Below are 25,331 nucleotides of genomic sequence, written 5' to 3'. Positions count from 1 at the left end.
CTGGGGCCACGGCACAGAGGTCAGGCATCTTTGTCCTTAAGAGTTGGCACGTGGCTAAATGCTAGAGACCTGAGAACAGCAAGGCTGCCTCCGGCTCCAGGTGCATCAGACTAGCTCCCTCGAGGGTCTCCTTGTGTCTGGAGCTTGCTGGGCTTCCAGGGGGTCTGATAAGACCCGGTGTTCGGTAGAGATCAAAAACATCTCTTTAGTGGGTGTGTCCAACCTGCAGCACAGGCCACGGAGAGCTACGAACACAGCTGAACACAATCTCGTAAATGTACTTAAAACATCATGAGATTTTTGGGGGGGGGGTAGCTTACCTGTGTGGTTCTTGAGCATGAACTTTATAGACAAAAGGTTGGACACTCGTGTAAAAGCATACAAACTTCAAAGGGGGGGCAGCTATGAGACACTGACCACTCCTCAGAGGTAACTAACTTGGGGGGCCCAGTAAGTTGAGCCAAGGAGAAGACAAATTAACTCAAATGGGCATCAGTATAGATTAGCCCACCATCCAAACTTCAAATGCCAGTGAGCCAGCTAGGAGCTCCCTGGCATGGCCAATTTCACCTTTTAAATCAATTTAATGCTACAAACTCACAACAACAACAATAATAATAACAAAAAGTGCTACCCTGCTGAGCCCCTGAGGAACCCCAGCTCCCTGAGGGTGGGTGGAAGGCCTCTAAGACCCACTCACCCCTGGGTGCACCTCTCCAGAACACACGGCCTTGGTTCAGCCATTCTCCATCCCAGGAAGGGCAGGAGAGAAAGGGGGACTCCTATTTCCATCTGAGCCCAGGACCTTGGATGGTCAGTCTTTAGGGAGGTAAGTAAAGCCCAAGGCTTGTCCCAGGTCCCCACACCAGGAGAACTGGCAGGAACCAGGAGGCTAGTCTTCAGTGAAGACCACCCCTCCCCCCACCCTGTCACCCCACCCCGCCTCAGCACTCCAGCAGGGGAAAGGCCTGCTCCCAAGCTCCAGTCACTTCTAACCTTGGAAGTAGAGTGAGGGCTCAGGAAAGGAGGGTCCTTAAGGAATCTCCCCTCCAACAACCGTGACCAAGAAACAAACTAATCTCCCCCAGAGAAGCACGGGCAGACCCCAGGATGTTTCTTGCTTTCTTCTCACACTTGTGTCTCTGCCTCCACCTCTAAGGTCTCTGACCAGGAGGAGGCAGAAGCTCCGAGGAAGAACCTCCAAGAGCCATGACACGTGCCTCCTGCTTTTGCCAGGAGCTCTTCTAGGCTAATTCCTGAAGGCCTGTATTTACATTCTGAGGCTCAGGCAAGATAAGGGATCCAATAGGAAGCTAGCCTCCTTGCCTGTGGCTCCCAGGATAGCTACTGGAACCTTCTTTAGAATGGAGGAGATGGAGAATGCCAAGCTGATGCCTTGGCTGGGCCTGGCACTTACTAGAATTATAAGGCCTAAGTGCAATCAATATTCAAGCAAACTGGATAGTCTCCTCAAGACTCAGACACCACTGTGTGTGTGGGTGGGGTGGGGGGAACCAGGGAGTTGGCACGGGCCCCTGGAAGCCCAGGTAATGCCCTTAGGCAGTAGGCATGGATGGACCGGTCTGAGGAGAAACTAGAACAAATCTCCCTGCTAAAACTCAGGGCGGACAAACAAATACAACTCAACCTAAAATAAATACAAAGGCGTTAAGTGCTTCTTGAAAAAGCCAGGGTCCAACTGCCCCTCAGAAGGAGGCAGCAGACCCTTTCCCTGAACATGGTCGCCTGTACCTGTAGTCCTTCATGTAGGGGTCAGAGGTCAGAAGAGGAGCATCAGGGCCCAGCCCCTGACATACTCCTCACTCAAATCCTCCACATCTCCCTAGCTGCCCTCCATCTGATGAAGGAAGGCTGGAACGGAGCAACCAGCACACGGAGGGTGACACCTGTTATCCAGTGTCCCCATCAGGGCAGAGAGCCTGTCAATCTGTCTGTGAGGAGGTAGAGACAGAGGCAGGACGCTTCAATTAATTAACAGGTCCCCAAGGTCATAGGAGTCAAAGAGGTCGCTGATGCCCTCACCCTCATCCATGCCCCACAGATATTCGTCCTGGTCCAAAGGCGGGGAGAAGCTGATCAGAGGGGAGCTGGCCGACAAGATCGGGGACAGGAACTGGTCCTCAGTCTGTTGCAGAAGTGGATGGGTCAGCTCCAGCATGTTGTCGGTGGCTTCCAAGGGGACGAGGGATGGTGCTGGCGGTGGTGGGACCGGCTGGGGCATCAGTACTGGTTTGGGAGAGAAATAGGCAAGGGTCACATCTGGTCCCAAGCATACTTCCTGTTCTCTGGCTGACTGGCCCCTCTCCTCCTCCATCCCTTCCATTCAATGGCCTGGGGACACCCTATCTCTCCAGCACCAGTCACAGAAACCTCATCTCCCATTCTCTCCCTCTCTCCACTGGGTACAGAGACCCACTCCTAAAAACCTTCCCTGGGGTTCTGTACCCAGCCCACCTTGCTACCTTAAAGGACTGTCCCTTCATTGGTGGCTTCCTCGAGTCTCCTACACCATTATGACAGTGTTAGACACCCTGATAACTCCTGTCTTTTAAAAGCATCCTCGTGGGCCGGGCAGTGGTGGCACACGCCTTTAATCCCAGCACTTGGGAGACAGAGGCAGGTAGATCGCTGTGAGTTCGAGGCCAGCCTGGTCTGCAAAGTGAGTCCAGGACAGCCAAGGCTGCACAGAGAAACCCTGTCTTAAAAAACCAAAAACAACAACAAAACATCCTTGTGGGCCTGAAGAGGTCGCTCAGTATGCTGGTTTTTTTTTTTTTTTTTTTAAGATTAATTAATTAGTTAATTTTAAGATTTATTTATTTGTTTACTTATTATTTAGACAGTGTTCTGCTGGCATGTACTCCTGCACACCAGAATAGGGTACCAGATCTCATTATAGATGGTTGTGAGCTACCATATGGTTGCTGGGAATTGAACTCAGGACCTTTAGAAGAGCAGACAGTGCTCTTAACCTCTGAACCATCTCTCTAAAACCCTCCAGTATGCTCTTCTTGCAGAGGTCCTGAGTTTGGTTCACAGTGCCTCCCCCCTGGCAGCTCACAAAGGGCGGCTCCTGAAAATTTCTTTGTAATGTACTGCTCCTCCCCCAACCCCAAAGGACAGTCCTTTCCACAAATGGTCCTGGGAGAGTGGGATGCCTCTGTGCAGAGGAAGGAAGTTGGATCCTTATACCATCTCCCAAAATTAGCGCAAATGCAAGACCTCAATCTATTAAATCCTTACCGAAAAGTCTAGAACAAAAGTCTTATGCCAAGTATGGTGGTTTACACCTCTAATGCTGGCCCTCGCAGACAGAGGCAGAAGCATACTAAATTTCAGACTACAGAGCAAGATCCTGAAACAAAAGAAGGCCTGGGAAGACAGCTTAGTGGGTAAGAGCGCTTGCTCAGCAAGCAGAAGGACCTGAGTTCGAACCTCCAGCACCCACATAAAAACTAACATGACAGCAGGGCATGGTTGCACACACTTTTAATCCCAGCACTCAACAGGCAGCAGGCAGATCACTGTGAGTTTGAGGCCAGCCTGGTCTACAAAGTGAGTCTAGGACAGCCGTGACTACACAGAGAAACCGTCTCGAAAAAAAGCTAGCATGGCTGTAAGCACCCTAGGATTGAGAGGCAGGTGGATCCTGAGAGCTCACAGGCCAGCCAGTCTAGCCAAATAATGCCAAGTTTCAGATCCAGTGACTCCCTCAGGACAATATCTCAGAGGCAATAAAGGAAGAACGTCTGATGTCCTGCTCTGGCCTCTGCACGTGCACGCATGTGTGTGCATAGTCACACACACACACGAATGCAACACACACACACACACCACATCAGCTTGGGGCTGGAGACAGAACTCAGCAAGCGTATTTGCCTAGTATGCACAGGCCCAGGTTCGATCCCCAGCACATCACAATCTTAGCAGATTGCTGAGATTCCGGCAAGGGGCCTGGCAAAGGGAACAGGAATGTGGCTGGAACCCTGAGCTCATCAGCTGTGGACTCTGCCCCAGCTGTTCTCTGTAACACCTACCTAATGCTCTGCCCACTTTGAAAAGCCCCAAACTACACTAATCCCTACATGGTTGCTCAGTTTATATTAGCTGTTTAGAAAAACCACACCCTGGTCAAGCACGGGGAGCACGCCTTTAATCCCAACACTCGAGAGGCAGAGGCAGGCAGATCTCTGTGAGTTCAAGGCCAGCCTGGTCTACAAAGTGAGTCCAGGATAGCCAAGGTTACACACAGAGAAACCTTGTCTTAAAAAAAACAAAAAATAGGGGCTGGAGAGATGGCTCAGTGTTGGGAATACTGTCTGCTTTTCCAAAGGATCCAGGTTCAATCCCCAGCTCCTACATGGCAGCTTACAACTGTCTGTAAGTCCAGTTTGAGGTGATCTGACACTTTCACACACCAATGCACATAAAATAAATTAAAATTGAAATTGAAAAAAAAGGGGGGAGGAGCTGAAGAGATGGCTCAGGTTAAGAGCACTGCCTGCTCTTCCAAAGGTCATGAGTTCAATTCCCAGCAACCATAATTAGATCTGGTGCCCTCTTCTGGTATGTAGCCATACATACAGGCAAAACACTGTATACTTAATAAATATATCTTTTTTTAAAAAAGAAAAGAAAAGAAAAAGAAAAACCAAATAATAATAAAATAAAAACCACATTCTGGCAGTGTTATCTCCTGGACTCTGCACTGTTCACAAGAAGTAGTCCCAGGAATCGAAGCCAGGCCCTTGCACATGCTACGCCAGCTCTGAACCACTGAGCTACAGCCTGATTGCTCTCTAAACTTGTTATTTTGGTACAGGGTCCAAATAAGTTGCCTAGGCTGTGCTTGAACTCACTAAAGTCCAGGCAAGCCCTTTATTCATGACCCGCCTATCTCAGTCTCCCAAGAAGTGGGGATCCTAGGCTTTTGTCACTAAACCAGGAGATTATGTGTTTATTTTTCTTGAGTATGTACCTTTTACTATGTTGCCAAGGTTGGTCCCAAATTTCTAGCTTCAAACACTCCCCCTGCCTTACTTGGTCTTCCAAACCTGGGACTACAGGCTCCAACTCAACTCTCCCAATTTTAGATCCAACATCTCCGAATGTCAGAGCCAGGGTAGGAGTTAGAAGCAACTCTTTTTTGTTTGTTTGTTTTTTTGAGACAGGGTTTCTCTGTGTAGCTTTGGCTGTCCTGGACTCACTCTGTAGACCAGGCTGGCCTCGAACTCACAGAGATCCGCCTGCCTCTGCCTCCCAAGTGCTAGTTAGAAGCAACTCTTATTCAAGGAAACTGAGATTACAAGGGGTTAGCAATTCCCCCTGAAGATACCAGAACCTTAAATCCCCAGACTACTGCACTCTCCACTAAAGGGCATTGCACATATGCGTGTGTGTGTGTGTGTGTGTGTGTGTGTGTGTATACGTGTGCATAGATATATGTGGAGGCAAACACTCACACAAATAACAAACACACAATATAAACAAATCTTTAACAACAACAACCAAAACCTTGTACTTCAAGCTGGAGCACGGAGCCCATGTCGGTATCTTTGTGAGTGGATGTGCAGGTCAGTGTATGTGTGTGAGTGTACACCTTCAAGCAACTTCCTCTTCATCCTTTCAGTGTATGTGTGTGAGTGTACACTTTCAGGACAATTTCCTTTTCCTCTCTTCAGTGGGGACAACATAGCAAACAAATCTGCTCCACCCTTGCCTACCCTGGGGCCTCCAGGTTTTCTTGGTGGCCCCTGCTCCACCACTGGGGCTAGAACCCAGGGCTCAGCGGTGAGGCCAGCGCTTTACCCCTGAGCTCCATCCACCGCAGCTTCTGATACGGGGCTTTTAGCTCTGTCCCCACGAGAGGTCTTGGAGGACAACTAATGTGTGGGTAGCGCTAACTCTGGAGAGCCATGCACATGTTGACAGCTGAGAGAGAGGGCAGCAGGAGGGATGGTAGGGTGGGGCACAGCTGGGTTAAAAGATAGGGACTAGGGAGGTGCCCAAAGGGACAGATGGCTGGCACACAGAGAAGCCCAGGTCTCTGAAGGACACACAGAGCAAAGATGAACAGAGAAGAAGCCAGGCATGGTGGCGCACACCTTTAACCCTAGCACTTGGGAGGCAGAGGCAGAGGATCACTGTGAGTTCGAGGCCAGCCTGGTCTACAAAGCCAAGTCCAGGACAGCCAAGGATACACAGAAGAAACCCTATCTTGAAAAACAAAAAACAAAGTTGAGATATAATATGAATAAATTAATAAAAAATATTTTTAAAAAAGAAAAACAAAAAACAAAACAAAAAAAGATGAGCAGAAAAGAGTTAAGAGCCTGGGTTCTTGTCCCAGCTCTTACATCAACTTGCTGTGAGACCTCAAGGAAGCGACTTGCCCTCTCTGGGCATTACTTTATCATTAGAATGAGAGCAAGGTCCAGAAACTTCTGGAAAGGTTAGGAAAGTATTTCAGGTTGTGTGGGACACACACAGCCTCTGTAGTACAGTTGCCTTCTACCCCAGTTTTTTTTTTTTAAGATTTATTTACTTTATTTTCTGTGCACAGGCAGTTTGCCTGCGTGTATGTATGGCGCCATATACATGCACTGCGAGTAGAGGTGGGAAGAGGTCATCAGATCCCCTAGAAGTGGAGTTATAGGGTCACCACGTGGGTGGTGGGAACTCAACTCATGTCCTCTGCAAGAGGAGCAAATGCTCCTGACAGCTGAGGCAGCTCTCTAGCTCCCCTCCTCAACTCCTAAAAAACATTTAAAAACAAAACAAAACCAAGATAGAGTATAGCTTGGCGATAGAGTACTTACTAAGCATGCACAAAATCATGAGTTCAATTCCCAACACAACCACTAAAACAAAACAAAACAAAAAACAAAAAAACAGAAGTTCAAAACCATCATCAGCTCACTGGCCTTATAAAAACAAGGCGGCTTTGACCTGCAAGGTGTGTGTCAACCTGTATCCTGTAGAACTTCACACCAGGCTTTTATTACCAGACCAATCCTAGTCTGCCTTTCTTTAGATACTACGACTCTTGGGCTGCCAAGATGGCTCACTGGGACAAGGCAAGAGAAAACCCAAATCCTGCAAGTTGCTCTCTGACTTCCACGTGGGGTGGCACATGCATCAGTACCCCCAATAAATAAATGTAACAGGAATGAAACAACAAACCACTAGGGTTCTACTAAAGAAAATTCTGGCACACGCCTTTAATCCCAGCACTTAGTGGTGGGGCCTGGGGGGCTGGAGGTGGGGGAGGGAGAAGGAAACCTAGCTACTGTCACCAGACAAAGTCCTGAGCCTTCTCCTGGAAATCCAGAGTTAACCAGGCGCGGTGGTAACCCTTAGTAATCCCATCACTGGGGAAGGCAAAGACAGAGGCCCTCGACTACAAGGTCAGCTTGGATTAGAGACCTTGTCTCAAACAATGAAAAATAAAAAGAAACTGGGGCCAGCGAGATGGCTTTGCAGGTAAAGGTGCTTGCCGCTAAGTCTGGTGATTTGAGTTCAGTCCCTGGGACTCACAGGGTACAAGGAGAGAAACACATATAAATAAGTCATTTGTGGTTTTTTTTTTTTTTTTTTTTTTTTTGGTTTTTCGAGACAGGGTTTCTCTGTGTAGCCTTGGCCATCCTGGACTCACTTGGTAGACCAGGCTGGCCTCGAACTCACAGCGATCCGCCTGCCTCTGCCTCCCGAGTGCTGGGATTAAAGGCGTGCGCTACCATGCCCGGCTTAAATAAGTCATTTGTAAAACAGCAACAAAGGGATGTGTCTCCGTCGGCAGGGTGTCTGCAGGATGCACACTGAGCCCCAGGTTTGGTTCCCGGCACCGCATACACCACGTGTTAGAGGCGCACGCCTATACTTCTCCCACGCTGTGGGGGAGGGGCACGATGAGAAGCACTCCAGGTCATCTTTAGACACAGAAAGTTCAAGGCCAGCCTGAGCTACCTAAGACCCTATCTCAAAACAGAGCAAAACAAAACCTCACCATGGGGGATTAAAGGAATGGTGGCACAAGGCAGAGACGGGCAGATCTCCGAGAATTTGAAGCCAGCCGACTCTACAGGTAATGACCAAGGTTAGGAAGGTGACTGTGTTTCTAGTTGTCTGGAGGTTTGGTGGCCGTTAAGAACATAAGGCCAGGTGTGGTGGCGCACGCCTTTAATCCCGGCACTCGGGAGGCAGAGGCAGGCGATCTCTGTGAGTTCGAGGCCAGCCTGGTCTACAAAGAGAGTCCAGGACGGCCAAGGCTACACAGAGAAACCCTGTCTCGAAAAACAAAAAAAATTTATATTTATGTCATGTGTATGAGTATGTTGCCTGTACGTGTGTGTGTGTGTGTGTGTTCACACTCATGGTGCTGGAAGGTACCCCCCAAAAAAGCATTGGCTCCTCTGGTACTACAATTATGGATAGTTGTAAGCCACCATGTAGGTGTTGGGAACCAAACTTGGGTTCTTTTTTTTTTTTTTTTTTTTTTTTTGGTTTTTCGAGACAGGGTTTCCTCTGTGTAGCCTTGGCCATCCTGGACTCACTTTGTAGACCAGGCTGGCCTCAAACTCACAGCGATCCGCCTGCCTCTGCCTCCTGAGTGCTGGGATTAAAGGCGTGCGCCACCACGCCCGGCTCAAACTTGGGTTCTTTTGTGCTCTTAGCTGCTGAGCTGTCTCTTTAGCCTTAGCTATTCTAATGGTATAGAAAAATACTGACGGGCCAGTGCTCAGAGGTTAAGAGCACTGGCTGGTCTTCCAAAGGACCTGAGTTCAATTCCTAGCAACCACATGGTGGCTCACAGCCATCTATAATGAGATCTGATGCCCTCTTCTGGCGTGCAGGTGTACATGCAGGCAGAGCATTGTATACATAATAATAAACAGATGTCTTAAAAATAAATAAATACCATAAATAAAATCTTTTTTTAAAAAAAGTATATTGATGTGTATTAACTTCAAATCTGTTTCGTTTTTGCGCAGGATTTTTTTTGGGGGGGGTTTGTTTTGTTTTGTTTTTTAATTTACAAAGTCTTTATGGTAAACTTTTAATTAAACTTTTTTTTTTTAAAGCCACAAAAAGCACAGACTGAAGATGTAGCTCCGTGTTCACTAACCCAGGACGCATAATGCCCTGGGTTCGACTCCCACACCATACACATGCCACTGCTTACTATGGCTGACTGAGCACCACGTGCTTGGCTGTGAGCCATCCTCAGAGCAGAAATGTGGCAGCAGAAATGACAGTAACAGTTCTTGCCAGGCCAAACACTACATTAGTTCACTAACGTTTACATTAGTTTCACTAATCCTTTCAATAACCTGAGAGTTAAAAATTAACTACTCCTGCCCAACCTACAGTTGCGGAGTTTGAACCAGTGTCGAAGGGCACACAGCTGAGGAGGATGAGTGGTGAGCTGGCCCGGAGTGGTGAGCCAGGGACGCACATGTACTGCTGGGAGGATGCTGGGTAACTGACAAATGCAGACGGGGGTCGGGGGGGATTAGAGCCACTCCCACCACCCCTCCCAGGGAACAGGGGCCCTACCTGAAGCCACTGTGGTCTCTGTGATCTCAGGGTCAGTGCTGCAGCTGGGCTCAGCATGGCTGGGCATGGGGCCGAGGGCAGAGGTGGAAGGCAGCACCTCCTTGCGGGGACTATCTGGCTCCTGCACCTCTTCCGGGCACAGGTAGACTTCAATGGGTCCTTGAGTGCTTTTTAGATAAATCTGCAGGTTCTCCTGGAGGAGGGAAAAAAAAAAAAAAAAAAAAACCATCTCACAGTGCTGGCCACAGACCAGGGTCAGCAGGTAAGAATGGACACTGCCAGTGTCCAGTATCACCCGTGTGAGCAAGCCCAGCCCAAGCTTGACACTGCCCTGCCAGCCGGGAGGACATCACTGTTCCGTTGTCCAGCCTGCAAGTCTCCTTGAAAGAAGGCCATCTGATTTTCCCTCAGGGAACTCAAACCCCCCCCCCCCCATGTCCTGCTATGAAGCGTGTGAAGCCTTCCAATTCCAGGGGCGCTACTTGTGACTCAGCTACGAGAGTCAGGCCTAGGTGGCTCCCTCAGGGTGATGCATGGCTGAGGTCAACCCAACCAGCATTAGGTTCAGGACTCTGGACACAAGAGTAGAAGGTCCCTTTCTTTCAGGGTGGCTGAGCTGTTGTCTCTCTCTCACACACACACACTCGACCACAGAGGGGAGCCTGTTTGAGAACAGCACAGAGAGAGGTAGACGGGAGGAGACAGAGGCCTGGACACGTGGGAACCACAATTTGAGTCCCTGAATTAAACTTTGTCTCCAATCTCCAAAATCCTGGGCTTGCTACTTGGTTTTCCCCTCACCACAGGCTTAAACCAGTTTCTCTATCCCAGTCCCTTCCCACTGTATCCCTACATAAGACACACACACACACACACACACACACACACACACACACACACACGAGTGTTCAGGTCCCCATGCATCACTCACGCAGCAGAAACTCTTGTCATCCTCTGATATTGTTTTCCTGTCATCCCCAGGATGCTTCCTCTTGGACTTTTAGCACATCTGTCAGTCAAGAAGTAACAGGCCCACTGCCTGGGACTCCCCCAACCCACTAGGTCTGAGCTGAGGGGAGGAGCTCTCATTATCTCTCTAGTATGGCTTTCTTCAGAGACAGCATTTCTGGATCCCTCAGTATGTGCCACACCCTGACACAAGCTGAGCAGCACATTCTTCTGTAAAGCTTAAACCCCTGACAGGCAGGCATCTAGCTCAGCTGGTAGAGCGCTTGCCTAGCGGGTATATAAGGCCCTGGGCTCCAGCCCCTGCAACACCCAAACTAGCGTGGTCTCCAATGCCTATAATGCCAGTATTCCGGAAGTAGAGGCAAGAGAACAGAATGTCAAGGTTGTCTTTGCTTACATAGTGAGTTCTCAGGGAATCCTGTCAAAGATAAGCCAGAGAACTGAGATTTATTTTCTTTATTTACTCTGTATACAGTGTTCCCACTATATGTACGCCTGCAAGCCAGAAGAGGGCACCAGATCTCATTGTAGATGGTTGCGAGCCACCCTGTAGTTGCTGGGAATTGAGCTCAGGACTTTTGGAAGAGCAGCCAGTGCTCTTAACCTCTGAGCCATCTCTCCAGGCCGAGAACTGAGATTGTATCTGATTTAAAAACAAAACAAAACAACCCGGGAGGCTCTAGTCTGGAGCTGATGAGGCAGGAAGTGACTCAGTCTCAAGAAAGCTGAGGCCAGTAAGCAGGCCAGCAAACAGGGGGCAGGAAGTGCATTTCAGCTAGAGGGACCAGCATGTGTAAAGGTCCTGAGGAGATTCAACTGCAGATAGGCTGACGTGGCCAAAGACAGAGATGAAGGTGGCTGAGGAGAGGAATTGGGTGGAGTCCTCTGGGCACAGAGCACCAAAGGCTTTACAGGGAATATTAAGGATTTGGGTTTGGAGCTGGAGGAGGCGGCTTAGTGGCTCAGAGCACTGGCTGCTCTTCTAGAGGACCCAGTTTGACTCCCAGCATCCACAGGGCAGCTAACAAGACCCTGTAGCTCCAGTTCCAAAACAATCCAACACCCTCTTCTGGCCTCCACAGGCACTGTGTGCACACAGCACACAGACAACATATACAGGCAAAACACCCACTCATATAGATAAAAGCAGAAACTGCAAAAACAAAAAATTCTGGTCTTGAAATAAGAGAGAACTCGGAACAGAAAAGCACCTGCTGTCAACACAGGTAACACATGAAGGAGAAAACCGACTTCCACCAGTCGTCTCTGACCTCCACACACGTGCTGTGGCTCGCGCGCACACACCAACATGTACACACACCAACACGAGCCTGTGTCAGGCATGGCGATGTCTGCCTTTCACACCAGCATTTGGGAGGCAGAGGCAGGAAGATCATGAATTCGGGGCTAGGCTGGGCTACACAGTGACTTTATTTAGACAGGGTTTCTTTGTGTAGCCTTGGCTGTCCTGGACTCACTTTGTAGACCAGGTTGGCCTCGAACTCACAGCAATCCACCTGCCGAGTGCTGGGATTACAGGCATGCACCACCACGCCTGGTTGTACACAGTGACTTTAAAGCCAGCCTGACCCATCTAGAGAGGCCCTGTCTCAAAAAGCTAAGGGAAGCCAGGTGTCGGTGGCGCATGCCTTTAATCCCAGCACTTGGGAGGCAGAGGCAGGCAGATCTCTGTGAGTTTGGGGCCAGCCTGGTCTACAAAGCAAGTGTAGGACAGCCAAGGATACACAGAGAAACCCAGTCTTGGTGTGTGTGTGTGTATGTGTGTGGGGTGTGTGTGGGTGTGTGTGTGTGTGTGTGTGTGTGTGCACGCGTGCGCGGACATGAAATAGTGAAGAAAAATCTCTGCAAAACCAGGGGTGTCCTCAGGCCAGTGCTTCATCCCCACTGCTCTTTCCAGTTTCTGCCACTTCTGCCCCAGACTCCAGAATGGAGCAGCTGAGTGTGGGCTAGGAGTGCCAGACAGACGCTAGAGAGCTGTCGGGGACCATCCCACCCCGTCTCCCTCCACTCAAGATTCCCTTCTCACCTCCGCCCTGTCCGGCACTTCCAATCTTGTCTGTGGAGGAGCCTTCACTGCAATCACTGTCTGCTCCCTGAAGTTGCCCACAGCACGGATGTCCTGGTAGGTCACATAGGCCAGTGTAGGGGCAGGAAAGTTAAGAAAAGCTGCCTCGGGGCTGGAGAGATGGCTCAGTAGTTAAGAGCACCGGCTGCTGAGTTCAATTCCCAGCAATCACAGGGTGGCTCACAACCATCTATAATGAGATCTGGTGCCCTCTTCTGGCCTGCAGGTGTACATGCAGGCAGAACACTGTATATAAATAAACAAATAAATCTTTTTTTTTTTTTCTTTTTTCTTTTTTTTTTTTGAGACAGGGTTTCTCTGTGTAGCCTTGGCCATCCTGGACTCACTTTGTAGACCAGGCTGGTCTCAAACTCACAGCGATTCGCCTGCCTCTGCCTCCCGAGTGCTGGGACTAAAGGCATGCGTCACCAAGCCCGGCTCACAAATAAATCTTAAAAAGAAAAACAACCTCCTTGTTGAAACGCACATCCCAGCCTGCCAGGGCTTTCATCTCCCCTCCTAAGCCTGCATCCTCACACATGGCCATAACCTGTTCTATGAGTAGGGCAAGCCCCCTTCCATCCCTGGAAAGCAAACAGATTGCATTTCCAGGGTGAGTGTGGCTGTCTGCACCCACAAGGAGATGGGAGCAGCCTAAATGCCCATCACCAGTTGAAAATATGGTACAAGCTCAAAGGAATTGTACTAGTGTTAAAAAAACAAAAACAAAAAAACAAGGAAAGGATATGAAGGTGGGGAGAGGCTGTGTTGGGGATGGGAGAAAAATTGGAAGTAGATACAATCAATGTGTGCATGTGTGAAATTGTAAAAAAAACTAAATAAAAGGAGAAGAAATACAAAACAAAAATCTATGGGCTGGTGAGAAGTCCAAAGGAGTAAAGGCATTTGCCTCCGAGCATGCCCATTTGATCCTCGGGACCTCCAGGGTAGGAGGAAACAACTCCTGTAAGTTGTCCTTTGACCTCCACACATTTGCCATAGTGCAATGCACCCCTCCACACACAAACAAATACATGTAATTTTTAAAAAGGAAAAAAATGACTAAAAGAGAAATTAAGAAGGTAACTCTAAGGCCGGGCTTGGTGGCGCACACCTTTAATCCCAGCACTCGGGAGGCAGAGGCAGGCGGATCGCTGTGAGTTCCGAGGCCAGCCTGGTCTACAAAGTGAGTCCAGGATGGCCAAGGCTACACAGAGAAACCCTGTCTGGAAACCCACCTCCCCCCCACCCCCCAAAAAAGAAAGGAAACTCCAGACTGGATCTAAACACCCACTCTATGTAGGGCTTATCGACATGTACAGAGGGTACCAGGCATGGTCCGTAAATCTCTGCAGCAGGACCTCACAAAACAAAACTAAGCGAAACCCCAAATTTCCCCAGCCTTGATGTGACAGTCCCCTAGAGGGAGCTAGTCCCTGTAAAGAAGTAAGAGACAGCCAGCAGCCCTGTCCCTCTCCCTCCCCCGTCCCTGCGGAAAGGATATTTCTTGTTGGCATGATCCTCAGTCAGGTGCTTGAAGCTCAGGGAGCAACTCTGGATGAGCTGGTCCAAGGTCTGCTCCGCGTTCATCAGCTCCTTCAGCTCCTGCCCCAGCTGCTGCTGCTTCCCGGGTCTGGTGGGGTCTTCAAATAGTCCCCTGCCTCTGGGAACAAGAGAGCAGCCCCCAATGTCAGTGTCAGTCCATATTCATGGGACCCACCTCAGGGCCGCGCCTCCCCCCTCCCCCCCTCCCCCTCCCCCCCCCCCCCCCCCGCACAACTGCATAAGGAGAGCTGGTGAACCGCCAAGCCAGGGCAAGTCCCCAATGGTGTGCGCGCCACCCCATCTTACCCCCCCCCCGCACGCGTTATGCAGATTATCGGTGATGCCCAGCTCCGTGGGAACTTGAAGTGGGGGGGAGGTTAGAGGTAAGAAGCCTGAACCCCAGCATTCATCCTTATGCACCAGCCTCCATCCGATGGTAAAGAGCTGTTGACTTTAGCCCTGGCTCTGCGCCCGGGGTTTGCTTACAGTTCAGATCTTGGAGGAGTCCAACCCCCACCTGAGCAGCTCCCAAAGGCTTTCCTGAGTCAAGGTAGGGATCCTGGGGGCCCCGACCCAAGGAGCTGGGGTCCTCCCCACCTCCATAACCACCAGAACTCCTCCATTCTGCACTGTCCGCCCCTTCTCCCCCTATTCCTCCCCCAACTCCATTACTCCAGCATTTAATTGGTGCTCCACTCCCAAACACACTGACTATGCCCCTCCTCATAGACCTCGCGGTTGGCTTTGGCCACCGACCCCTACCCCAACCCTGTACTTGTGCGAATTGTCAGTTGCTGGGGAGGGCACCCCAGAAGTCACATCTATTGGCTACTGTGCTTGGCCCTGCCCCCAACACATACACCCATTGGATGGTGCCATGGCCTGGCCCAGGCACTCACACCCACTGGATGTTGTTTTTGGACTTCTTGCGGATGAGCTGGATGCCCTCTAGCACGTTGGTGATGTCATAGATGCGCCGCTTCTGCACGTCCAGCACCTCGGCTGCCCAGTTCAGGTCCAGGACCCCATCCTCCGACTCGCTCAGGAGGCAAATGAACTTTTTGGTGAGCAGCCCCAGCGACGTGTCATAGCGTGTCTTCTCCCCAGGAGACTTGGGGGCTGAGGAGGAAAAGGCCCCATTCATGCTCTGCTTTGCGGGGAAGCCAGTTTGGCTTCTCCCCCATGAGTCCAGATCCACTCAGCAACACCTTCTCCCACCCTTCACCGAGAGAGCTGTCCAGCGTGCAGAGCACCCAGGCAGGGAGTTCTCTGCGGCTTCACTGACCAGCAACCTGGAACCTGGGGCGGGGGGGGGGGGGGGGGTGGGCCCGGCGGGCGGGACGGGGACATGGATGACTTTTGCTCCAGGACTCTCCGCCAGGGGGCGCTGTTGAGACCGGAAGCCAAGTGTCAAACTCCCGGTTCGGAGTACCTCTTTCTACCATAGCTAGAAGCAAACATAGCAAGAGCTCCAACAACTGTTTACTGTTGGTCACTGTTCTGGGCACTTTGCTACAGGGGTGTACAGAAGCAGAGAATGCTTAAGTAATTTGTTCGTTTTACTCAGCAAATCCAGGCAGTTTGGCTCCAGCCTTCCTCCTAAACCATTATACGCTCCTGCCAATTACACCAGGAACTAAGAGTTATGGTCGGGAGCGGAGGGCAAGCCTGGATTTGAGAACATTTTTATAGATCCACACTCGCCTTTTCTTTCCATGTGTAGCCCAATAATTATCTGAGGGGAATCATCTAACATTAAACATCAAATGGACCAGGTTCGTGGAAAAGGTCCCTTTCTCAGCAAGGCTGATGTCACAACACCACTTCTCAGCTGCAGCGAACCACAAGCCAACTTTCGCAATCAAATGACTTTAAGTCACATAGAAGCCGGTGACCAAGCTAGACAAGGGAACTAAGGTTTTAGTCTCAGACGTCCCAAGAAGGGAACTTGAGAATCCCTTAACACACAGAGGCCAAACATTTGGCACAGATGCTGCTTAGCCCACTTCTGTGCTCACAGCAGACATTAATAATTGATCGGTGTGTTGTTGATCACTCCGTTGCCCTACTGAGCTTTGGAATCCTTCAGTCTTGGTTCTAGGTAACCTCTAACCAACCAACTGAAGAGTAAACTTTCTCATCTTTCTGAGCTAATAAGGGTTCACAGAAAAGTCAGGTGGGAGCCCTTACTTGGATCCACTATTCCTGACCTTCATTCATTCTATCTAGTCATATGCCCTCATTAGGTCTCTGGGAAAAATTCATATATCTCCTGGACATACTGGCTTAAACTCCCAGGTTAACCAGAATATTGACTGAAAATCTCAGAGGTAGGAATCTCTTCCACTTAGCTTTGGTTCTCAACCTTCCTAATACTGCGACCCTTTAATACAGTTCCTCCCGTTACGGTGACCCCCCCCCAACCACAACATTTTTTTTTTATTATGTATACAATGTTTTGCTTGCATGTACCCCTGCAGGCTACAAGAGAGCACCAGATCTCATTATAGATGGTTATGAACCACCATGTGGTTGCTGGGAATTGAACTCAGGACCTCTGGAAGAGCAGTCAGTGCTCCTAACCGCTGAGCCATCTCTCCAGCCCACACAACATTATTTTAGTTGCCTCTTCATAATTAATCTTGCTGTTATGAATCATAATGTAAATATGTGTTTTCTGATGGTCTTAGGTGACCCCCGTGAGAGGGTCACCCAATCCCCCCACAAGGGGGTCACGACCCACAGGTTGAGAACCATCGTTCCAGCCTCCTTACAGCCTGGAGACCTTCCCGTGGCACGGGCTGGATCGCTTCTAGCCCCACTTCCCTGCGAATCACTTAGCCCCGTTGGCATGTGGGAGGCAGACCCTGGTTAGCCACGGATCCTCCCAGAGCTCTATCGGATTAGACCAAATATGAAACCTTTAAAAAGTACTAAGCTTGGGCTGGAGAGATGGCTCAGAGGTTAAAAGCACTGGCTGTCCTTCCAAAGGTCCTGAGTTCAATTCCCAACAACCACATGGTGGCTCACAACCATCTTTAATGAGATCTGGTACCCTCTTCTGGCCTGCAGGCACACATGGGGACAGAGTACTGTATAAATAATAAATAAATAAAATCTTCAGCACGCGGGAGGCAGAGGCAGGCGGATCGCTGTGAGTTCGAGGCCAGCCTGGTCTACAAAGTGAGTACAGGATGGCCAAGGCTACACAGAGAAACCCTGTCTCGAAAAAAAAAAAAAATCTTGAAAAATAAAAAAGTACTAAGCTTAAAAAGAAAAAAATTTTAAAAATTTAAAAAGGACTAAGCTCCCAAATAAACACTAGTCGTGGTTAGCTCTAGGGAGCCTAGGGTGACCTCAGTCAAGCCCTGAATTCTCCCAAACCACCTCTTCAGAAATCAGGACATAATCCTAGCTCCTGGGCTAAATCAAGTGTGAGAGTGCACCAGAAACCTTGGAAAAGGAAATCCCCCAATAGACTTGGGTAGGGCTTGTGACCTGGGTAGGGCGGCTGCCTTCTGCCCGTGCCACCCCCGCCGTAGGTGCCCATCAGAAGCTCTTACTTTTGGGACTTGGCAAACCATCCACTCGGATGCACTTCCCCTTGGGAGTCCGGAACTCAGGGACCGTAGGCCTCCCAATGCCTTCCAGGTCCAGCTTCCTTTTGGCCTTTGACAGACGGGGAGAGAGGGGGAGACAAAGAGTTAAGAGCAATCAGCCTCCTCCCTAAACTGCAGCCAGGGCAAGGAGGCTACCAGCAGCCATCTCTCCTGTGTGCTTGCCACCACCAGCCTTTCCTTGGTGCAGCGTGCTTGAACTTGGTGAGGAAATGTCAGGGGCCAAGTGAGGGGCAAATCAAATTCCTACCTCTGTGACCCAGGCCCAATGCAACACATGGGGAGGAAGAAGTGGGTGGGACCTAAACCACATCAGGCTGGGGGGACCTGCCCCTTTCAGAAGCAGCTGGCTCAGGCTGACCTGGTGCCCATCACAGCTCCACAGCTGGCTCTTATCAGGGTGAGACCAGCATCCGCCTGAGGCCCAGGGGACTTCCTGGCTCGGTGCCACACCCCAGGGAGGTGCCCACATTGGGAAAACAGGGCAAACACACCCCTCCCTATTTGGTCTCCCACTTGAGGGTCCTGGGCCTCCTGAATGGACTGCTTGTCATTATTCCCTGAGACACAAAGAGTCCTTCCCCCAGTGCCTTAAGGACAAGCAGCTGAGCCCCTGCTGCCCCTCCCCGTTCCCGCCAAGCTTGGGAAACACCTGCTGGGGAAACCAAACCACAGCCCATCTGCTCCTCCCTACCCAGACACCACCCACCACCACCACCACCACCACCACCACCACCACTACCACCACAGGGCCACAATGAGGCTTCTAGCAGCATTGCCCCGAAAAGGGCCTCCCTGATGGTTAGGGCTGGGCACGGGGTGGGGCAGAGACACTGGGGCACTGGGGCACTGGGCAAAAGGCCAGCTGGAAGCTCCTGCAAGTGTGAAGGCTCACTGTGTGATCTAGGTACATGTGCCACCATAAAGTAAGAGCCTCGGTTTCCTCCTCAGGAAAATGGGCAGAACACTGTGCCCCCCACCCCAAGACTGTGTAGAGGACTCGGGAGTGACATCGGTGAAGTACTCTGTACTGAGATGCACAGTAGGGACTCAGGAAACGCACAGTCCATTCCCCAAACACAATGTCTATATCTTCCTGGACACACCCTCCGGAGCCATTAAACCTGCTTCCTTCCTTCCCTGTCCTCCAGATGCCCCCACCAGCTCAGAGAGGTCAGTTTTAACACTTGGCGGGTGAGGTCACGCTCGGCAGGGCTGAGCCGCTAACTGCTGCTGAGCACAGCTGGCCTGACAGGTGTCAGCTCCCTTCACCGACTCCCTCCCACCCCCTCCAGGAAGTCTCCCTGGACTGGTACAAGAAGAGTTCTGCTTGTAGCTTCCAGGAGCCCAAGTGTCACTTCTCTCTCCTCCACCCCACACCAAGGTTCACACAGAATCCACACGCTGGCTACTCTTTTCCTCTGAAAGTCTCCCGGAATATTCCCCACTTATCTCTCAACTGGATCAAGTCCTAGACTCTAGGGAGGTTAGCCCCACCCTGCCACCAGAGAAAGGTCCTGTCAGTCACCCGCTGTGACTTGCCAAACAATCCAAGCTAAACTCCAGCACTCTGCCCTAATTAAGCCTCCAGCACTACCAGGACCTGGTGGTAGCTGTTGTAATCAAAGCTGGGTGGGCTCTGTGGACTTTGGTTTGATCAAAATGGTTTCAACTCCAGTGCCCTCCACCCCCACCACCATACAAGGGCAGGCAGATAAGAGAATGGTCAAGCCTGGTTCCAGCTCATCCCATACCCACCCACCCCCAAGCATACCTCACTTGCCACCTGCAAGGGGCAGAAGAGCCCCACCCCCCCACCCCCCTGACCAGTCTGTCACACTCTCTCACAGTCCTGAAGTGTATTAGCACTGACAATCAGTCTTGGCAGACAAGTAGATACAGAGAGGTTAAGTTACCAGGCAGGCCTAAAGTCACACAGAAGCAGGGTTTGAACTCAGGGTCCGTCCAATTCCAAAGCCATATGCCCGGCTCCCCCCCCCCCCCGCCGCCCCCGGAACTGCTAGAATGTGGGCCAAGGTCTGGCTATGCCATCTGCTCCCATCACTCCACACATTCACCCACTGCCTCCTCTTTTCTCACTCTCCCTCACCAGGCCCTACACTCATTGCACCCCCCAGAATCCCTAAATAGCAGTGTGTCCCCCCACCTAAGGACACCAGCCTAACATCCGGGTACTGTCCAGAGAAAAGTCAGCAGCTTTTGCCTGGGTTGGAGCTTGCAGAGGCCAGGGGGCACCAGGAGAGGCTGAGCACAGGCCTTGGGGTCAGATGGGGTCAGAGCTAGACCTCTCCCTCCTTAGCTATAGAGCTGGGCTGAGGAGTCTGGGAGGTCCTGCAGCAGAAGACTCTGCCTAGGCCAGTGCAGGGGTTGCCGCCACCCTGGCTTATGTGAAGTTCAAGAGTGAACTGTCTCCTAAGGAGAACAAAGGTCCGTGGTTACACCCAGAGGCCAATGTGGCTCTAACCTGGACCCCTAGGCACAGCCCCATTGTTAGGCTTCAATCCACCTGCCAAGCCCTTGAGGGTAGAACACACCCCTTCCTGGGGGGGGGGGGGGCAGAGAAACAGAGAAGCTGGCAGGGAAATGGAGAGGAAGTGAAGTGACTTGCCCAAGGTCACACCGCAGGGAAGGACCTGGGTCTCCTTTCCAACCTAGGGCAGGCACTGGGGTGAGAACAAATGTAGGAATCACTTTGCTGTTGGCTCCAAAGGTACCAGAGAGCAGGACAGCCTGGCCATGTCACCCTATCCCTGAGTCTATGTGTCTTCTTCTGGCCTGGTCTGGGTAGAGTTCAGAAAATATTTATGAGCCGGGCATGGTGGCGCACGCCTTTAATCCCAGCACTCGGGAGGCAGAGGCAGGCGGATCGCTGTGAGTTCGAGGCCAGGCTGGTCTACAAAGCAAGTCCAGGATGGCCAAGGCTACACAGCGAAACCCTGTCTCAAAAAAAAAAAAAAAAAAATTATGTTCAGCTTACAATCTAAGCCATTGGAGAGGCTGAGGCAAAATGTATTTGTTTGTTTGCTTGCTTGCTTGCTTGCTTGTTTGTTTGTTTTTGACACAGGGTTGCACTATGCTGCCCAAGCTGTCCCAGAACTCTCTCCGTAGCCCAGGTTGTCCTAGAACTCTCTATGTAGCCCAGGTTGTCCTAGAACTCTCTATGTAGCCCAGGTTGTCCTAGAACTCTCTTTGTAGACCAGGCTGGCATCAATCTCAGAGATCCTCCTGCCTCTATCTCCAGAGCAGAAGAATTAAAGACCTGTGCCACCACAACCTGCGGGATCTGGAGCTTTGGACAATCTTCCTGCCTCAGTTTCCCCAGTGCTGGGATACAGATGCATATGTGTGCCCAGCTTAGCTGCATCATTTGAGCCTAGGCATTCAGGACCAGCCTGGCAACAGAGGGACCCTATCTCAACAACAACAACAACAACAGACACTTATGGTGGCACTCAAGAGGCAGAATCAAGTGGATCTGAGTTCGAGGCCAGCCTGGTCTATATAGTGAGTTCCAGGAAAGCAATGTGGACAACACAGACAAATTAAGAGGCAAAGAGAAACTCCAAAGAGCCCCATTGTCCTCACAGCTATCCGCCTGTAGGACTGATAGAAAATGCCATGAGAAAAAAAAAAAAAAAAGGGTTGGGTATGGTGGCACACACCTTTAATCCCAGCACTTGGGAGGCAGAGGCAGGCAGATCTTCGTGAGTTCGAGGCCAGCCTGGTCTACAAAGTAAGTCCAGGACAGCCAGGGCTAGAACAGAGAGACCCTGTCTCCAAAAAAAAAAAAAAAGAAAGAAAGAAAGAAAAAGAAAAAGAAAGAAAAAAAGAAAAGAAGGAAGGAAGAAAATGCCATGAGACGCCAGCAGTGACATTTGGTGACACTCCACAGGGGAACAGTCCTCAGTCTTTTTTAGAGGACAGCAAGAACAATGGGCAGGAAGTGAGAAGACCCAAGCGGCTTCGGCAACTCAACTCTGTTGTCATCCCTTTAAAGAACAGCTCCCCAACAAATCTTGCTCACCCCACACTTTGCAGCCACAAAGCAGAAGGCCACACCCAGGGTTGGGTTTGGAGCAGCTCCAGGCCACACCCTTGTAAAATGAGTAAGCAGGGGGTTAGGCCTGCCCATGGGGCACTGGGGGCCCCCAGCATCTGGAGATGGACCAGAGATGGGCTCTGGGCCTGGCAGGCCTTTTAGACGGTCTGATGCAAGGACACCCCTACTTCTTGGCTTGCGGCTTGGGCAAGTGACTTCACCTTCGCTTGGTTTCCTCACCTACAGAGTGCCTCATCCTGAGCATCTTAATGGAAATAACTGGTGCAGAGTGCCAAGCAGCGCCTGGCATGGAAGAGCCACTCTGGCTAAGATCCCCGAGCCCGCCCTGGGAGGGGAGAACAGACAGATGCAGAGCTGGTGGGGAAGGTCCAAAGCAGTTCAAAACCCCAGCTGTTACTGACACTCTGCACCCAAAAGCATGTGGTCAAAGGAGACATTAGCCTGCCAGAGTCCCCGTTCCTGGGGGAGGAGAGGTACCTAGCTCCTAAGACAGGCAGTTCAGGCCATGAAGAGAGCTGACCAGTGGGGCCAGGTCACTGTACCCATCTCCCTGTATGATCTCTGACCCTCAGCTTCGCACCTCAGTAACATGAGGCTTCTTGTTCAATCTACCTCCCAAGGTACACAGATGCGTTAGGTTGTAAAACGCTGGACACCAGACAAGGCAAAAGAGAGTGGTTACCCTCAGTTTCCTGACCTAGAAAATAGAGATGACAACACAGCCTCGCCACACTCCCTGCGCACCCAGGAAAGGGGTCTGGGAAGGGAAAATAAAGCTTGACTCCAAAGGCAGAAAATGAGGCTCCGCCTGGAGCCAGAGGGCTGATCTGTGTAGCTCTTAAGATCACTGAGCCCTGGTAGGGTGGGACAAAAACACCCTGGGGACACAAGGTGGCCTTTTTTCCTTGTCCCTATACTTAACCATATACTACAAACACCACCTCCCCTCCTTGGCACCTGCTTCCAAACCTGGAGCTGGAAGTGATAAGAGAAAACAAGGCAAGGAGGGTCTGCATTTTCTAGAAGAGGAACCTGGGCTGTCAAGCTGGCTCAGTGGGTAGAGGAGCTGGCCACCAAGCTGGACAGCTTGGGCTTGGATAACCCAGGACCCACTCACTCAGAAGAAGACACCCGACTCTGAAAAGTTGTCTTCTAACCACCACATACAATATGGCACCAACAGGCCCCTCCCCCACATAAATGTAATTTTAAGACTTTTTTTTTTTTTTAAGAAGAGGAAACAGGGGCCCTGACTTATCCAAATATTCACAGTGATGTCAAGGAGCTGAAAGCAGTCTCCTCAGCCCTCACTCCAATTCCCTCAGGCCCCTTCCTACCTCACCTCCTTTCTAAGGTTGCTTCTACCCCCACAGCACACACCCTGCGCTACAGCCCACCACCCGCCAGGCCCTCCTTGACAACAGATCTGCAGGGCTAGGAAGGACACAGTCCACCTGAAGAGGAACCGCAAGGGACTAGCTACATTTGCATCTCCTAAGGGCTATTTCGGGGGTGGGGGTAGGGGGGGACGACCAGGCAGGCTGTGGGGGAGGACCTGAGGGCAACACTCGAGAAAGAGCTGACTAGATAACTTTGTCCATACCAGGCTGGACCAAGAGACCTAGAAGACCTACCCTGATTTAAAGACACCAGGAAATCCCACAGGCCAAGGCCCTGGCCTGGAATAGCAGGTGCTGGTTTCCGGCGTAAACAATGAAAGAATGAATGAATTTTAGAGCAGTGCTTATATGCCTTGTGGCCTCCCTCAAGTTCACACAGGCGCTAGGGGCATTGGGCTGGGTCTCCAGGCTCCCTGTTCAGCTCACTGTACTCCACAACAGCAGGTGAGATTATTTCACGCAGTCGAAAATGAAGGGGTTCCCCTCTCTACTGCCCCACTTCCCTGCCTCAACCAGCTGTATGTACTCAAAACTGAGCCCCTGGCGCATCCTCCCTTCTTTTTCCCCCACCCAGACACGTATACGGGAAGCACCCGGGGGGTCCCCAGCATTACCGGCAACCGGCCTGCGGGTACACATCGCACAATTTGGCCCTCGGGTCCGTGGGGAGTGGCGTCGAGGCAGGTGCCCAACGCAGCATTGGAAGGCACCGTCTGCGTGTAAAGCGAAGTGTAGTAGGTGGTGGTGGTGGTGGCCGGGCAGAGCTGGGGGCTGCTGAGACCCGGAGGCCACAGCTCGGTGGGGTTCAACGCGGGCAAGCTCTTTGTGGGTTGCGCTGTGGCCGGAGCCAGGGTCCGCGGCGCGCGCAGCATGGCGAGTGCGGCGCCCCCTACCCACTCGGGTCTGGCGCGCGCGCGCGGGGCACCTGCGGGCTTTGCAGCCGGCTGCGCCGCGGACGCCGGGAGCAGCCGCCAATGGACGCCCGCCGGGCAAGGCCGGACCCTCCCCTCCTGGCCCGCCGCCCAGCGCTGGCGAGCTCCGAGATCACCGCTCCGAGATCGCGTGGCGAGGGTGGCACTGCCAGGGACTGGCCTGGCACGGCCCGTGCCCCGAATGTCTGGGCGCCTGGAGTCACCCTGGCGCGGGAAAGCGTCCCGGGATGTCCACGGACTTCGCGGTCGCGCGTGTGCTCTGACCCACGAGTGGTGTCCTGTTCGCCCCGCTAAGCACTCCGCTCGCCCTCTAGTCCACGGCCCTTGCTCAGTATCCTTTTGCTTTGCTTTCTTTCTTCCCTTTTTTTTTTTTTTTTCTTTTTCTTTTCTCTCTCGCTCTCTCTCTCTTTTTTTTTTTTTAGCGCCAAACTACGTGCCGCCAAATTCGGATCTCCCGCGGAAAATCCCGCCCTTAGATTGGCTGCTTCAACATTTATAGGCTCCACCCACCCACCCACCCCCGGAAAGGCTTAGTTTAAGAAACAGCTATTACAACAGGAGATTAGTGGCTTAAAGGGACCGCGACATCTGCTGACTTCTGCGTCCTCTTGTAACAGCCGGCAAAACTGAGGCAAAGGGTGCATCTGGAGCCCCCCCGCCCCCCGTGTAGCAACCAACGGAACAACGAATATCGCTGAGGAATGGGCCTCGGTTCCTTAAGGGTGGGGCCAACTCCCCCCACTTGAGGGGGAGTCAGAGTCTGGACATGAGTCTTAACCCTCAGTGCATTTCCCAGGCCACAAAACCTTTTGTTCTCTTTGCACCGTTGCTTAGATAGACTCTACCATTTATTCATATATTAGTTAATATAGCCAACATATCCCCCTTTCTTTTCAAATGAAAGCCAGAACCCTGGTTCTTTAATTGGTAGAGGGGCAGGGAAGGGTGGGACCTCCCACTTCGACTATTTCAGGAAGAACTAACTAACTTCTGCCTGCTGTAGGACTGTCCGGTAACATAAACAACTGTGTTGTGTTGTTTAGCTTATCCCAAGCAGTCTTGCCACGTGGCGTGGATAAGACTAGCAAGTCGCAGGGGCAGGATAATTTACCCGGGGCAGCTCAT

The 25,331-nt window shown here is 51.3% G+C and overlaps 1 protein-coding gene across 1 annotated transcript; it reads right to left on the bottom strand.

The window, feature by feature from the left end:
- Nucleotides 1-1,498: 1,498 nt before the first annotated feature.
- Nucleotides 1,499-24,204, bottom strand: E2f2 (E2F transcription factor 2). Its single transcript, XM_051172123.1, has 7 exons — nt 23,889-24,204; nt 17,740-17,845; nt 15,076-15,295; nt 14,136-14,294; nt 12,593-12,707; nt 9,577-9,769; nt 1,499-2,247 (listed from the first exon to the last, which is right to left on the bottom strand). Exons 1-7 carry the CDS (start codon nt 24,144-24,146, stop codon nt 1,985-1,987), a joined length of 1,314 nt encoding a protein of 437 aa, XP_051028080.1. The 5' UTR covers nt 24,147-24,204; the 3' UTR covers nt 1,499-1,984.
- Between the last annotated feature and the right edge of the window lie 1,127 nt (nt 24,205-25,331).

This window comes from Acomys russatus, chromosome 29 (assembly GCF_903995435.1).
Source record: "Acomys russatus chromosome 29, mAcoRus1.1, whole genome shotgun sequence".
Lineage (NCBI taxonomy): Eukaryota > Metazoa > Chordata > Mammalia > Rodentia > Muridae > Acomys > Acomys russatus.
This window is presented reverse-complemented; position numbering and strand designations above follow the sequence as displayed.

Coding starts and splice junctions, on each gene's coding strand:
- E2f2 (XM_051172123.1), bottom strand. CDS start 24,146: ATGCTGCGCGCGCCGCGGACCCTGGCTCCGGCCACAGCGCAACCCACA. Junction 15,296..17,739: donor TGGTTTGCCAAGTCCCAAAA/GTAAGAGCTTCT, acceptor TTTCCTCCTCAG/CCCCCAAGTCTCCTGGGGAG. Junction 2,248..9,576: donor AGAGACCACAGTGGCTTCAG/GTAGGGCCCCTG, acceptor CTCCCAAACCAG/TACTGATGCCCCAGCCGGTC.